The following is a 15,416-nucleotide window of genomic DNA, read 5'->3' as shown; positions in this document are numbered from 1 at the left end:
TCACCTATCTTCAGAGAAGAAATCTGAGGTTTTAAGTGAAAATAAACTGATATAACTATGTGAATGTAAATATCTCTATCTGTATACACACACCATGTTCTTATTTTAAAGGTGCTTATGGGGAAACTGGTATTTAAATATAATCATCCAAGAGAAAGGCAAAATGATATGTCAAGTTTAAGAAAATATGCAGTTAACATCCTCAAACAGATTCTTTAGAGTTTTCCATGGAGGAGAACCCCAGGAAGAGAAAGAAGGCCCACGTTATGCCCTCCAGTGGGTCAACATAAAGCGCATTTCTGTGTCCTTCAAACTCTAGCAGTGATTACAGAAACAAAACAATGGATTTACAGTATGGCATGGACTGAACTGTGGCTTTTATTTTAAAGTAACTTTCTCTCCTCTAAATCACTGACTTATCGCTAATCATAAATCAGTTCTTCAAAGAAAAACTTCTGCTTAATTCACAGGTGAAAATAGAGTACTCAGGCTAAAACTGAAAACAATCCTAATTCCTGAAAATATAAAAGATAAAACCTTGTTACATGCAAAGGCTTGGAAAAAATTATCAACACCAATCAGTATTATCTTCTTTCAACAGAAGGTTAATAGATTTCCTAAATGCCAGCTAATACAGGAGTCAGTGACTTACTTCATGGTTACAGAGGGTTTTCGTAAGCTGTTTCCGCTCCTGGGCATAGTATGCTGCCTGCTGGTAATAGAAACCAGGATTCTGAGTTTGAATAGCTGTCAACCCCAACTTGATAGCTTCATCAAATAAATCTCCAAAGGCCTGGAATCTTAAAGAAAAAAAAAAAATCAAGAAAGAAAAAAAAAGAAAAAAAAGAAAGAAAAAGCAGCTTACTTCTAGTAGTTATTCATCCTGGAACCATAACCTCAGCAGACTGTATCAAAATAATGCTACTGCTGAACTATTAATTGTGGGGATTTCTTTGTAAATACTAACACACACTAATCATAGGTTACAGAAAAATTCTTTAAGTCAACTCTTCTGTGTTAGCAGGTATTTATAAATATACCATCAAGCCAGATGTCAACATAGTTCCCACCACTCCAATACATCCATGTTTCTGGGAAAATTTTCATTTTAGCAGTTTTTAGTCATCAGTCTCAGAGGGCAAGTTCCATGTCAGTAGGGATACTGTCTATTCACTGCTATATTCTCGGTATCTAGACACATGGTGGAAACTTGATATATATATATTGAATGAAAGAGATGGTCCCAGGACTAGCTAATTTCCATTAAGAAACTGTATGAATCAGTATCTACCATTACTGGGAACATACTTATGGTGGATCATTAAAAACCTACTTAGTGACAAAAATCTTAATTTGATTTAGGACCAAAGTCCATGCTAACTCCATTCCTCCAAACCCCAAGTATTTGTTTAAAAAACATTCTGAAAATGCAATTTAAAACATACTGTTTAGACATCCATGCAGCATGCTCAAAAGACAACTCTGCACTTCCGATTTTTTTCTTACACAAGTCGATGTGCTTTCGGAACTGAGCAATTGCGTCCAGTGGGGTGTTGTGCTGAAAACACAGCCTACAGATCTGGAAGATGTAAAATCAACCCCAAAGTAAAGAAGAAAACCAAAGTCAAAAGGCGTATTCATTTAAAAATATATAAAAATTGAGACTAACTTTTAAAAAGGGTATGGAATTTCCTTCTCTGAAGTTCAGTAGAATTGAAGTGCAACAGAACTGATTTTCTCTATTACAAAGGTTATGCTAAAAACAGAGGTTATGTCCCTTTGATTAATGAAATAAAATTATTCACTATTTGTGATGAATCTATTCTATACCTTACAAAGTTGTTTAAAGTATAGAATAAAGAAATATTAAACCCAATGAAGAGCATAAAGACGGGCAAAAATGAAGTATTTCCCACAGGAAACTGAGAAAGGACAGATTAACTTTCAGTTTTAGAACTGTCAGAATGCTAAAGATTTCTTGTAGAACAATTAGAGCACAGTAGCCTCCATATCAAACAAGGATTACAGAAATTCTTGAAAAATTATCTGGGATGTTATTTCAAAGTAATAATCTATATGTATGTAGGGTAAATGAAAAAAAAGAGAAGAAACAAAGCCTAAATTTATTTCCACATGCTTATTACCACTTTTAATTTTATTTTTTTAGGTATAAGGGAATACAGCCATCCAATTTCCCTCTCTAGAGGCAACAAGCTCCCAGCATACATTTGGTGATATAGTCTGTCCACAGACAAGTATGTGCATTTACAAATAAACTATTATTTTTATACAAATAGCATCACACTAAATATGCTGCTTTGTGCCTTACTTTTTTCACCTAACAATATATCTTGGATATCATTCCATTTCAATGCATGGAGCTGTGCTTCATTCTTGATAGTTGTATAATATTTCGTTGTTTGGAGTTATAATTTATATTGACCAGTCAGTTACTGTGGGGTTGTTTCCAACCTTTTCCTATTACAAGAGGCAATAAATATCCTTACATATGTGATTTGCAAGTCTTAGCACATACGTGGGATAAATTTCCCAAAATGGAATTCCTAGGTCAAAAGGAATATCCACTTTAAATCTGCACTGTCATTGCAAAAATAGCCTCTATAGAAGCTGTACTAATTTACACTTACACAAGCAGTGAACAAAGTGTCCCTCTGCCCTTACATCACTAACCCAGTGCCAGCCTCTTTAAAATATGAGCGTGGAAAGATTAAAAGCAAAACAAAAAGGCTCATCTGCCTTCTGGGGGTGTCTATTTCTACCATATACAACCTTAAAATGCTCACACAACAGATATAAAAGTTTTCTCTAAGGGGAATAGGTACACCTTTTCTATGGCTGGCCATTAAACCAAGGAAGGCTTACCCAGTTCTAATAAGTTGCAGCTTCTAAAATTCAATACTGTAAGCAGCCTTCTTCTCACTCCCTCCTGCACCCACTTAAAAACAAACAAAAGGCCCTCCTCAAGGAGTTTTAGATAAAACTCCTCTAAATGAGAACTCTGGGACCATAGCTCAAAACCAACCATTACAATTAGGCTGCTAAGAACCAGGGTGCTCCTTGAGATAAAGGACATAAAATAGCATAATTCATCAAATACTCACTTTTCAGAGCAAGTGAGTAATCTGGATTTCCAAACTTTAAAAAGATACTCCAATATTTAAAGCCAAATTTTGTTTATTTGGAATTAGAACTATTACCTTGTAGTTTATAAATCCTGCCATGGTCTTAATTTCCAGAATATTAGTTTCATGGGCTCTCAATTCATGTACAAGATTATAGGCGGTCCTATAATTCCTAATATAGACATGGGGAAGATAGTTAATTATGATATAAATTAATTTTAAGAAAAGATTCCTAAGAGCAAAATTATTAGAAATAACAGAAACAATATTTACTCAACACTTCTTAGCACTCAACAGCTCAGTAATAACATATACATAACAATCTCTGATGTCCTGAAAAATGATATATGATGCATTATGTGTGGGAGGAATCAATGACTTTTCACTAAGAACAGAACCACTGTACACTGCTGTCATTAACATCTGACTATAACTGATAGGAATTCAGCTGCAAAATGAAAGTGGAAAAGTGTCCAGAGTTATATGACAAAATTAACGTTCTGTTAAAAAAAATTAGTATTTTTTAAAAGTACCATGTTGAGCTTCTCAAATAGAAATTGTATTAGCGAAGAAGGTGCTATCAAGACAGAGATGGGTCAACAGCTTTAAACCAAAGTATCTCCACAACTGAAACAGGTATCACTGGTCTCGGGTACGGGCTGCAGTGGGGATGCCCTTAGGGCAGCTAGCGCTGAAGGAGAGAATAGTGTGAGAAAGGAAAGTCTGATAGAAGATGGAAGCTGATGAGAAAATCTCGGTCTTCTCCAAAGAAAAGTGTTTGCTCCTAACTTCTCCACGTAACATTTTTCTTTCCAGAACTGTGTTTGAACAGAACTGGAATTGAGGGTGTTTCACTAATACCACAGATAAAAAATGAACTATATTAAAACCAACTAAAACTATATGAAGTTTGAGATTTATAGAACACAATTTGGTGCTTAGCACCTCATTAGCAACAAAAGAGAGGAGGTTTCTGCAATATTCCTCTGAATGACAGACTTATTTATTTCTCTGTTCCACCCTCCCATGAATATTTAGCCTCTCCCCAGTTTTAGGATATATAGCTGGTTTTTATCCTTTTGCTACACTGTCACTGTTAATCTTAAAAAACTGAGTTAAAGCTAGAAAGAGATGTTTTATTAAATTGTGTTTAGTAAAATAAAAGCAAAGGGATAAAATGCCTAACCACTGCCAACACATCTGCAACTACTCTTCAAAGCTCTAAGCAGAGCCTTAGAATGAAAAATGGGACTTCCCTGGTGGCGCAGTGGTTAAGAATCTGCCTGCCAATGCAGGGGACACAGGTTCGAGCCCTTGGTCAGGGAAGATCCAACACGCTGTGGAGCAACTAAGCCTGTGTGCCACAACTACCGAAGCCTGCATGCCTAGAGCCCGTGCTCCGCAAGAAGAGGAGCCACTGAAATGAGAAGCCCGCGCACCGCAACCAAGAGTAGCCCCCGCTCGCCGCAACTAGAGAAAAGTCTGTGTGCAGCAACGAACACCCAATGCAGCCAAAAATAAATAAATAAATAAATTTTAAAAAGAACAAAAAATGATGCTACTGGCAGGTTTTATAAACTAAAAAAAAATTAAGAAATTCAGTCTGATTCAGATAATGTTTAATACACATGAAACTCTGAAAATCAGTCTTAACACAAGGATTTTACTGAGTATACAAAGAAGTAGGTAACAGAATGGGAAAAATTTTAATATGTTTCTTTAGATCATGAAATTTAATTAAATTATACCAGAAAGCTTTCGGACACTATAAAATTTACTTCTGATACTAAAATGGATATATTTTTTAAAAAACTCAAATATATTCCATTTAACTAGAAAAATTAAAGTGAATATTACAAACCTGATTCTAACCAACATAAACATTTGAAACTTAAAGTTTGGTTGAGTTTCAGAAATTGCCACTACTATGTTATTGTTAACATAAAGAAAAAATGAGTTTGACAACTGTTGGAAACTTACTTCAGAGCATTTTGTGTATCTTGTTTCAACTCACTGAAGAAAGCTATTTTGAACTGATGCCTAACAAATAAAAGCTGAAAAGAAGAATGGAAAAAAAGTATCATTATTACACATATTCTCTTAAAAATGTAAAAATTACAATAATGTTTAAGAGGAGACCTAAAAATACAAAGGAAAATGTCCAAAATTAAAGTTCAAGAATTATTCCAGTCAACAAGTGTAGTTAAGAAGGCTACCAAAATCTATCTTCAAGAGCTTTAAAGGCAAAGAAGACAAAAGACAAAAGTTTTTAAAAGCTTTAAAAAAAACTTCAAAAGCACAGAAGCCATTTAAAAACATCAAAGCATTAAAGACATTAAATCATCTCCTCAAAAATAATGATGAATAATCTACCCTAGAATGCTGCTATTATTTCCTTCTTTAGGAAAAGACACGTACCTGGTGTGTTGTTTTATTCAAAAATTCTTTATGAGATTTCACTCTTCTAATCTCAGTGTAGTAATAAGTCTGTGCATGTTCATAAAAGGCGTTTTCTAATCTGTTAAAAAAGACCAACATTCAGTGGGCTTCCCTGGTGGCGCAGTAGTTGAGAGTCCGCCTGCCGATGCAGGGGACACGGGTTCGTGCCCTGGTCCGGGAAGATCCCACATGCTGTGGAGCGGCTGGGCCCGTGAGCCATGGCCGCTGAGCCTGCGTGTCCGGAGCCTGTGCTCCACAACAGGAGAGGGCACAGCAGTGAGAGGCCCGCGTACCGCAAAAAAAAAAAAGACCAACATTCAAACACTGAAGTTATTTTAAGCCAAAGTGTTTTCAAGAATCATATTTATAAGACCTGAAAGTAAAATCCTGACAGAGATAATGTCTGCTTTACTTCATGATTAAGATAAAAAGTAAAGCAAAATATAAGCTAAATTTTTAGATAAAAAAATCTAAAAAGAAAACCCACCAAAAGCCATTTAAAATTTTACAATCTAAGAAATAACTGATAAAAATAACTTTCTTGTAATTTGTAAAAATTAGGTAATCACTAATAATCTCCTATTATTTTATAATTTTATAAGTATGAAAGAAACAAATATCTAATACTCAACTAGATTCAATTATCTTTTGTGACTCTGACATTTAGGGTTTAAAGATTAAGGAAAATAATGGGAAAAGGACCAAAAATGAGAACTGGCAAATGAGATGAAAATAACATTTGTATAAATTAAATCCTGCTTCATTCTATAACTATGAGACTACAGAGGAACCAAGAAAATTTGCCCAGAGATGGAGAAACAACTCAGAGTTCTGTTTGTGAAAATAAGTACATATCAGAAGTATCTTCCTAGGGCATGAAAGAAAGCTGAATTCAAAGTCAGATAAGGACTGAACTTCAAGGTTCTTCCTCCTCAGAATAAAACAGAGTTCTGAAGCTGCATTCAAAGGGTTTAAATACATCTAAGAAAAATATGTAAAAAAAGTGAAATAAAATGGAATAGTCAAAACTTAAAAAATTCAGTATATATTCTAGGTTATTTACCTTATAATATAGCCCACAAGGTGGTCCGTATGGGGCAGTACAAACAAAGACTTCCCTGAGAGTTCACACGCATTGCACAAGGCTGCAGCCCTTTCTGAAGCAATGACATCTTCTCCTGTTGACAACAAGTGCCATAAGGAGAGAAAATAATTAATGCATTTTTTCTAAATGGACATTTCCCCAAATCAGTACAATATAATTAAGAAAAAAAACCCAAACCACTTTTCACCACATCTATAAGACCCCTGGAGTCCTTGAGAGCTCTGTGGGGTGCTTAGAAGTTACACAGTACATATATGTTAGGAAAACACTGTGGAATTTTCTACTAGGCTAAGACAGGCCAAGTAATGCCAACAGATATACCGCATAACTGTTTCAAAACCGTAACTAAAAATGGAAGCAATAGTTCATGAAAGTTGTTTCCAAAACTATTTAAGATGCTTCAAGTTTCAAGATAGAAACAAAAATAGTATTTTAGCTTCTAAAGTCTGAGGTGGTAGAAGAAATACGCATTTGAAACCAGGACATTTTCTTATAGGAAATTAGAAATCCTACAGCATTTTTCTTTGCTCTACTGCAAATTAAGAAAAAAATATTACGTAAGGAATATAATTTCAAATAGATCTCAGATAAGCAAAAAACCTTCTTTTTTAAAAATCAAGTGAGTAACTCTTTTGTCAATTGACATGTGCCTCCCTGGAGGGAAGGGGAACTAGGCAGCAGGACTTGAGAAGATCTGCACTCTTTAATGTTTTTAATTTTTACAATAAGCATTTACTCATGCATTATTGGTACTTTTTAAAGTTAACACACCATATTTCCCATAACTGAATGCGTGAAAGATTTCAACATTAAAAACTATGCCTCCTGGTAATAAGAATTGGGGGGATAAACCAATCAATTAGTTATTAATTAACCTTTTGCTACCTGGGGGCAAAGGGGTTTTCTTCTGAATCAGAACCACTGCAACTTTTGTGTTTCTCCCTTGTAAACTCTGCCTGCAGTGGAAAAATACAATAAAATTAATTAAGTAATTAAACTGTTTTAACTTAAAAAATGTATTCAAGACTACATAAAATACAAGCTTGACAATTCAAAGAAAGACAAATTGCAACTTAAAAACCCCAAGATTGGGGGAACTCTTTTCCTACATACAAAGAAACACACATGCCACAATGATTTAAAATTTAAAAGTATAATCTCAGATCAAGCTTCTGTTCCTTACAAAAACCTGCTTTAAAGGCAAAAGTTTAACATATACTTCAATGTAAAAGTTACACTGCAACTTATTTCTTTATAGTGATATATTAGAGTAGTCATCCAAAAGAATTACTTTGAAATAAATGGTGACAAAGCAAAAGTGTTTTATGAGACTAAACAGCAAATCACTATATCTCCCCCCCCCAAAAAAAATGATAAATGCAAGAAAAAGCATTTGGAACTTTAGGTCAATTTGTCTTAGAAATTTCTTCACATTGCTTACCATTCCTTAAGTTAATATTAATGCTACCTGTTGGAAGTGAACAGGTTTCACTGGAGGCCAGTGATCCCCAAATGACTACCGCAGTCTTAACGGCACTCAGCTACCTTCGATAAATGTCAGTAAACTCCAGATATGAGTTTGACCCAACACAGTCAACCTGACAAATGGGACATACCTAACTATTTCCACTCTGGTCGCGCACTCAGACTGCTTTTCTTTCCACTGGGGCTCATCCCAGTCTAGTTCGTAGAACACAACCACCAGGGCTGGCACCAGATTCAGATGTTTATTCATCCAGCCTGTCTTTAGGATCCCTTTGGGAATGTACCATTCATACGAAGTTCTCTGCAAACATTAGCCGAAGTTGAAAAGAGGTATTTTGACAACAAGAGCAGCAGAAATCACCTGTTATGGAGTGCAGGCACTTTCTCTGTATTTATCTCATTCAGTATACACACGCCGCATTTCTAAGATGAGGACATTCAGGCTTACAGAGATCAGGTAAGAGCTAGCAAGTACTGGAGGTAGAATCTCAACCCTAGAGCCAGTACCATTTCCATTTAAAGACTGGCCAAGCCAAGGCATTTCTAATGATGTCAAGGCTTTCAAATACCCTGGAAGTAAACAGCCTTCTTCCCAATAAATTCTACTTATATTCCTCACCATCCCAGATTCCGTTCTTGTAAAAGCTGCTCAAATATTCTCTAAAACCCAATATGGCTTCATCTGCTTCAAAGTTGTGTCACCAGGATGGCATTACACCTCACTTGTGGGTGAAAGAAAAAAATGAAGGACAATTCTTAAATACAGAAGCATTAAGGGCAGTCACTGGGGGTCAGCGCTAAGTGCCACGTCGTGGGGAAGGGATGCCCTGAAGAACCAGGGTGAAATCTCAAACTACCCCCAAAGCACCCGCACTGGCCAGACTACCCCAGTTCACGCTGGTCCAATGGTTATTCCACGTGAGGAAAGAGAGGACAGGAAGGAAATCTGACACAAAACACCTTGGGAACTCAGGAAAGAACCAGGAGGATTCTGAAGAATGAATCCAGGAGGAAAGGGGTGAGTCGTGCTGGGCCGCTGGTCTTCCTTGACACAAACACCACATTAAAAAAAGTGTTTAAGAGCCAGGGGTGCTATTGCCCCCACAGTTTCAGAGAAAGCTCATAGTTACTGGCGCTGGATATATGAAACTGTGTCTGTGGTGTGTGAGTCTCAAACACATGCAAAAAAATCAGCAGGTGACCAAATCTACAGGTCCTACGCTCCCCCGAGTTTAACTGAGGACAGCCAGTATTGACATGCTTAATAAACACCCCAGGTGATGATATACTTGGTCCAAAGACTAGTCTGTCAGAAACACTGCTCTAGGGGGGGAAAAAAGTAGGCAGTTTAATCAATGTGTCTTATTAACTGACTTTCAGACCAACCTGAAAAGATTACAATAAATGACAAATCAGTCAATGTACACAACTTTCTTAAAAAGCAAACTGACATAGTAAGCAATACACGTGTATGAGTTGCTATTATTAATTCATACTATCATCATTCTAAGTATTTTTTCCTAAGTAAATCAGAGTCTCTACTGTGATGTTCATTCTAAAAGTCAGTTTTGAACTTAATACCCCTCCTATTCCACACTGAATAAACTGTTTTAGTTTATGTAGAACTCATCAAGGACAGAGAGTATGTATTATTTAAATTTCTATCACCAGCCTGTTGCATAGTTCCAGGTACTCTAAACCAAACCAAGTGTTCAAAATATGTCTGTGAAATCAAACCAAACTGCAGAGACTATGGATTTTATAATGATACTGGCAATGGTGAGTGGGGAATGTGAGCCCTTCCTTTTAGAGAGGCCTTTGTTAAAATTATGGAGCCTTGGGCTTCCCTGGTGGCGCAGTGGTTGAGAGTCCGCTTGCCGATGCAGGGGACACGGGTTCGTGCCCCGGTCCAGGAGGATCCCGCGTGCCGCGGAGCGGCTGGGCCCGTGGGCCATGGCCGCTGGGCCTGCGCGTCCGGAGCCTGTGCTCCGCAACGGGAGAGGCCACAACAGTGCGAGGCCCGCGTACGCAAAAAAAAAAAAAAAAAATTATGGAGCCTTGGGGTCTCTTTTCAACAACAAATAAAAAATGGAAAACCTAGGCTCATAGGATAGAAAGCTTAATAATTATAAAGTTATTATTCTTCTGGAGTAAAAAAAAACGGATTATTAGATACATCTGCAGTATATTACATACAGGAAAACGTCTGAAGTTTTCTTCATGCACCACTGTAACCATACCCTTGATAAACTCAGGGGTTTTCCTGCAGATATAGGAACAGAAAAGATACAAAAACGCAAAGAAAGAGATAGATGGAGAAGGAGAGTCCCCTTGCAATCATAATGTCATTACCTTGGGTCTACATTTGGGATACTCATGGTCACCTGGGAGCACCTTGAAAGAAATCGGTACCCGATCAGCCCTCCGATTGGCACAGAAAGCATCCCAGACAGCTCGATGGACAGCATTATAAACCACATCCAGGCCCGTGAGAGTAACAAAAGCCATAGGCCGACAACATAATTCCACAGGGAAGTCCCATTGTGTGGGGCTCATGTTCAAGGTGTCAGGAAAATTCTGAAATACAAATGTTAATACGTTAATAATTAATTTCTTACAAGCCCACATCCACATCTAACATATGAACTTCCACCATTTGAAAAATATTACAAAAAGGCGAAAGTCTTTGAGTGTCTACAAACTGTCAAGCAAATCCAAAAGAAGAGAGCAAAAGGGCAAACTTTAATTCTTGAATGGGACCTATTAAAATTTAATAACTATTGGTATAATATTTTAAAAAATCTTTCATATACAAGGGTTGCAGTCAACTTTAAGACAAATCACTATTTCCAGTAACATCTCAAAACCACACAAAACTTTGGGATAAGCAGACCAGGAAAGCAGGAGGGTGATCAAACTACTGATTTCAGTTATAAAGAAAAACAATGATTGACTTACATATACAATAAAGTGCAACTATCTCTAATTTCTCTGTAATTGCTAACATCTAATTTCCGATTTCCTGAGATATCATTAAAATAATCTGCTAATTATCTAAGTAGCTATGTTTTCTCATTTCTCCACAATTAATACAAATGTACTACTTAAAGGAAAATCTACAAGGGAAAAGCTAATAATGAATGGACCTCTAGGAGGACATGTTTCTACTGTGCCCTTTAGCTGAGAAGTGGTCTGTATCAATCCAAGATGCACTACGTTTTGAAAAGCCATTATATAAAAGTGTTTATTGTGAACAAAACTATTATATTTTAAGAATAATTTCTCATTTTCAAAAACATGCATCATATGGTTGGTTTAAAAGGTGATCTCCACCAGTATATCATACAAGACTCAAATGCAACTTCTGTGAGAAGTTAGGAGCACTCAGGCCACCACTTGATCAGCAAAACAGTATTTTTAACTGAAAAGTTAACTTAGTAAAGACTATTAGGCTTCTCACATTTAAGTACTGACGGAATGATGGGTACTAGATAACTGGTTTGGAAAGCCTATCAGAAACAACAAATGTCCACAATAGACAGAAGTTTTAGAATTGCTTAAACGGATATTCTGAGGACAGGATTAAGGTACGAGGGCAAAGGACTGCATGTTCAGAAGCAGATTCTAGTTCTAGTGAATTGGGGGTGAAAATAAAAAAGAGATGGTCAAAACACAATTTAGGTACCACTGCTTGATCCCAAAGAGTCTAGATTAGAGCCCTAAATACCCACTTCCTTTAATAACCCCAGAGGCTCAAGAGAATTAGCTGTGTCCTTTGACTATGGAGTGGAAATAAGGGGAAACAGAAATGACGTTTAAATCACTTAAAATCACAATCCTGTCCAAGAGAAATATAATATAAACTACATAAATAATTTAAAATTTTCTAGTAGTCACATTAAAAAAGTAAAGAAAGGGATGAAATTCATTTTAATAATATTCTACTTAACCAATATGTCCAAAATATTATCAACTCAACATTATTATAAGTTATTAGTGAGATGTTTTACGTTTTTTAATGCTAAGTCTCCAAAGTCTGGTGTGTATTGTACACTTGGAGCACATCTAGCCTATTTCAAATGCTCAATAGCTACCTATGGCGACTGGCTACTATACCAGACAGTGCAGCTCTAAATTACTGGTAACTCTGTCCCAAAATAACTGTACGAAAATTGTATCAGAAATTCTTGCCACATTGTACCTTAAAAGCTTTGGCATTTGAAATGGTTGTGCCTATTAGGCGGCAAAAAATGGGAAGAATATCAGCAAAGGACAAATGCAGAGGTTGCATGGATCTCGATGACAGTCTATAGGAGAAATTTCCAGATCTCCTGGAAAAAAACCAATGAAGCAACTAACCAAACTGTGACCTGGAAGGAGGTGCAGAAGTAGGAAGCGAACCCTCTGGATGGGAGATCGTGTAGTGCAATGGAAGTCGTCTGGAAGCTGGCGCGGTCATAAAATTATAAGGAAAACTCTTAGAAAGAATGACGGACTGCAAAGAAAGGTGACCTAATGAAAGTGGCAGGTTAAAAAAAATAATGCAGTCACTATTTTTTAATTAACGGAGGTTCGGGATGCAGCACACAAGGCCAGTAAGGATGGGATTCAAAGATGTCCAACTACAAAACAATTAAAAGAGGAAGGACAGTTTGGGGCCGGGATGGTGAAACAAAAGCTGATGCTGAGGATGTGAAGCAACAGCCCAACTTAGGAAAGGATACCGCCCCAGGGTCGCAGAATCCTGCTCCGGTAGCTCCAATGAAGAAACGCTGCAGCTCTAAAGGCAGACGCTATCTTCCTCCTCTCCTCCCCTACGCCCCCTTAAACCTGGAGGCCCTAGAAATAGGTGTGTCTTTTCTTTAGAAGCTAAAAGAGAAATGCACTCGCTGATGCTGTACGAAATCACAAGCCCCCCAAACCAGCATCGTTAAGCGCTAGCAATCTCCCTCGGCGGTCTCGCCCGGCCCCACTGGTCTCCCGACCCAGACTCACCCAGGCCGCACGCCCCGAGCCCGCTGCAGCTATGGCCGGTCGCCGCCAGCCGGGGGAGAACCAGGGTAAGCAGGCGGGGTAGTCGGGGTGTCACAAAACGCCGGGGTCCGTCCCCACCACCACCACCACCACCGCCCCTGTTCCGGTACCCACAAGCGAGACTTCCCAGTGCCCATCCGCGCAGGCACAGGAAGCACTTTCTGGGCTTGACCGACAGCGCTCTAGGCCAATCGCCGTCCAGGAACTCTACGCTGCTCCACGAAACGTAAGGAAGACGCTCCGCTTCCTAGAGGAGCAGGAGCTGGGGGCGGGGAGAGAAGGAGCCAATAGGAGAAGCGAGAAGGAGGGGGCGGGATCTCTGCCGTTACCGCCTTTCTGCCTCTCCTGCGACTCGCTGGCTCGCCTGTTGCGGAGGTTGCTGGTTTCCCGCTTGCAGTCCTCCGCCGACGGCTTCGCGCTACCCGGGGACCGGGAACCCGCGAGTGCTAAGGGTGTGCCTCAGCAGCCCAAGGCGCGGAAGAGGGACGCCCCGGCCTTGGGGTCACTGCCCTCGCTTTATTTTCGTTGTCGCGAACGCCGTCCGCCCGGGAGGTGCCCCGTGACCGGCGCGATGAGTGCCAACGAGGACCAGGAGGTGAGTCCGGGTGGACGCTCCTTTCCAGCGCAGGCGGGGTGCCCCTCGCCGGCCCCGCATGTGCCCTCGCCTCTACGGCGGCAGCCTAGCTGAGGTGCCCTACGTTTGCGGGTGTCCTGCGCGGAGAGGCCCAGCGCGCCTACCTGGGTAGCGGACCACCTCTGCCCTTCCTCCCCTGCACTGCAGTTTTGAGTTTTGCAAACCCTGGGGTTCCCCCCAGGTCTCCTGATAACGAGGGCGAGTGTCCTTGGCCCGCGACCCGGTGCACTTGGCTCGCCTTAAATCCCGTGTGTTGTTCAGCGCCTGTGTTCTGAGTTAGGCTCTTTGGGAATTTAATCACATTTACATTTTAAAATCTGTTGGCTGGTAGAGAAAGTTAATTGAGTTAGTTAAATTTCTGGTGCAGGGAATAATGACACTAGTGTCTTCTGGCCATATTGCTTGGTGGAAGGAATCATTTAATATACCCATCTGATAGTTGTCCAGTGGATACGAAGTCTGTTTTGACCATCCATGTACTACCGGAATTGTATGGTTTACACTCAGATATTTTCTCGTGAAATGCCACTTTGACATTGAATCATATGATATTAGAGTTGTGAGTAGGAGTTCACTTTTCATTTAGAGTATACTGCTTGAAAGTTAGTATTTTTACGTGACACGTCATGGAATCGCGGTATTGGAAGTTACCTTTAAAGAAGACCCAAAGTTCAACAAGCTATGATGTCTGAATCCTTCTAAAATATTCTTGCCAGTTGAGTTTCTAAGCTAAGGCGTGAACAGTTCTCACTGTGTAGCATGGAGCGTATAGTGTAAGGTTTCTCAAAGTTTGGCCCATGGACCACCGCCTAGAACCGTTTGGGTGGTTGTTAGAAAAACAGTTACCTGCACTCTAGCTCAGATTTACTGGATTGAAATTCCTGCGGTGAGAACCATCCATCTCCATTTAACAGTAAAATAGCATTTTCCACAGGACAGTGTTTCAGATGTTTGAAGACCATTTTCCTGCCCAGTTTTTCAGACCTCCTCCTCTCATGCCAACTGGTTCCTTTTAGCTCGTCTCCATTTGTTCATTCTTTTTAGTTCCTTCACTCTTCTGGAATTGTGTATCTGTGGACACATTATAAGTTTATTTATGTTCTTTTTTTTAAAATTGGGGCATTGCAGTTTTCTACCGTTAGATTTACTGTCAACAAAAACCCTTAAAGTGCTTTATGCAGAGCAGTTTGTCTTTCATCTTCTGCTCTGTATGTTTAGGTACCTAAGGACAAGTTCTTCTTACCCTGTAAAGTTTCATCTTGTTAGATTGTTTTTAAAGGGCTTTTAAAATTCTTCTGCTGCTGCCAGCATGATTCACTATCCCATCAAATTGTCATCCACAAATTTGATAAGCCTGCCTCCAATTTTTGTTCCTGTCCAAGTCATTTAATTGAGATATAGGAAAGGATTAAGGACAGAAGGAGTAGCACTACATTTTGAGTAATGTTGTTTTTCTAATCTCATCTCAGTTATTCCTTGATCCAGTTTGAATTCTTATATTTTTTTTTCTGTGAAGGTAGCAAGAGAAACCCATGGGGCCTTGCTGAAATCCAGGTAGACTGTTTTGTCTCTTTCC

At 38.9% G+C, this 15,416-nt stretch overlaps 2 protein-coding genes across 2 annotated transcripts in view; one reads left to right on the top strand and one right to left on the bottom strand.

Moving 5' to 3' along the window:
* The window catches only part of TRAPPC11 (trafficking protein particle complex subunit 11), a 41,049-nt gene extending 27,767 nt beyond the window's left edge, over nucleotides 1–13,282 (bottom strand). Inside the window, exons 1-10 of the mRNA XM_007466514.1 lie at nucleotides 13,168–13,282; nucleotides 10,525–10,749; nucleotides 8,304–8,473; nucleotides 7,573–7,643; nucleotides 6,646–6,760; nucleotides 5,562–5,661; nucleotides 5,124–5,197; nucleotides 3,219–3,315; nucleotides 1,446–1,579; nucleotides 653–800 (exon numbers count right to left, since the gene is read on the bottom strand). Coding sequence (XP_007466576.1) covers nucleotides 653–800; nucleotides 1,446–1,579; nucleotides 3,219–3,315; nucleotides 5,124–5,197; nucleotides 5,562–5,661; nucleotides 6,646–6,760; nucleotides 7,573–7,643; nucleotides 8,304–8,473; nucleotides 10,525–10,728 — 1,113 coding nt within the window. The 5' untranslated portion in view covers nucleotides 10,729–10,749; nucleotides 13,168–13,282. The remainder of the gene's footprint in view (nucleotides 1–652; nucleotides 801–1,445; nucleotides 1,580–3,218; nucleotides 3,316–5,123; nucleotides 5,198–5,561; nucleotides 5,662–6,645; nucleotides 6,761–7,572; nucleotides 7,644–8,303; nucleotides 8,474–10,524; nucleotides 10,750–13,167) is intronic.
* A 324-nt stretch (nucleotides 13,283–13,606) lies between these two features.
* Nucleotides 13,607–15,416, top strand: part of RWDD4 (RWD domain containing 4) — a 15,389-nt gene continuing 13,579 nt past the window's right edge. The window contains exon 1 of the mRNA XM_007466513.1: nucleotides 13,607–13,801. Coding sequence (XP_007466575.1) covers nucleotides 13,778–13,801 — 24 coding nt within the window. The 5' untranslated portion in view covers nucleotides 13,607–13,777. The remainder of the gene's footprint in view (nucleotides 13,802–15,416) is intronic.

Source organism: Lipotes vexillifer, unplaced genomic scaffold (genome assembly GCF_000442215.2).
Source record: "Lipotes vexillifer unplaced genomic scaffold, Lipotes_vexillifer_v1.1 scaffold951, whole genome shotgun sequence".
NCBI lineage: Eukaryota > Metazoa > Chordata > Mammalia > Artiodactyla > Lipotidae > Lipotes > Lipotes vexillifer.
The sequence above is the reverse complement of the archived record's forward strand: the minus strand, read 5'-3'. Positions and strand labels throughout refer to the sequence as shown.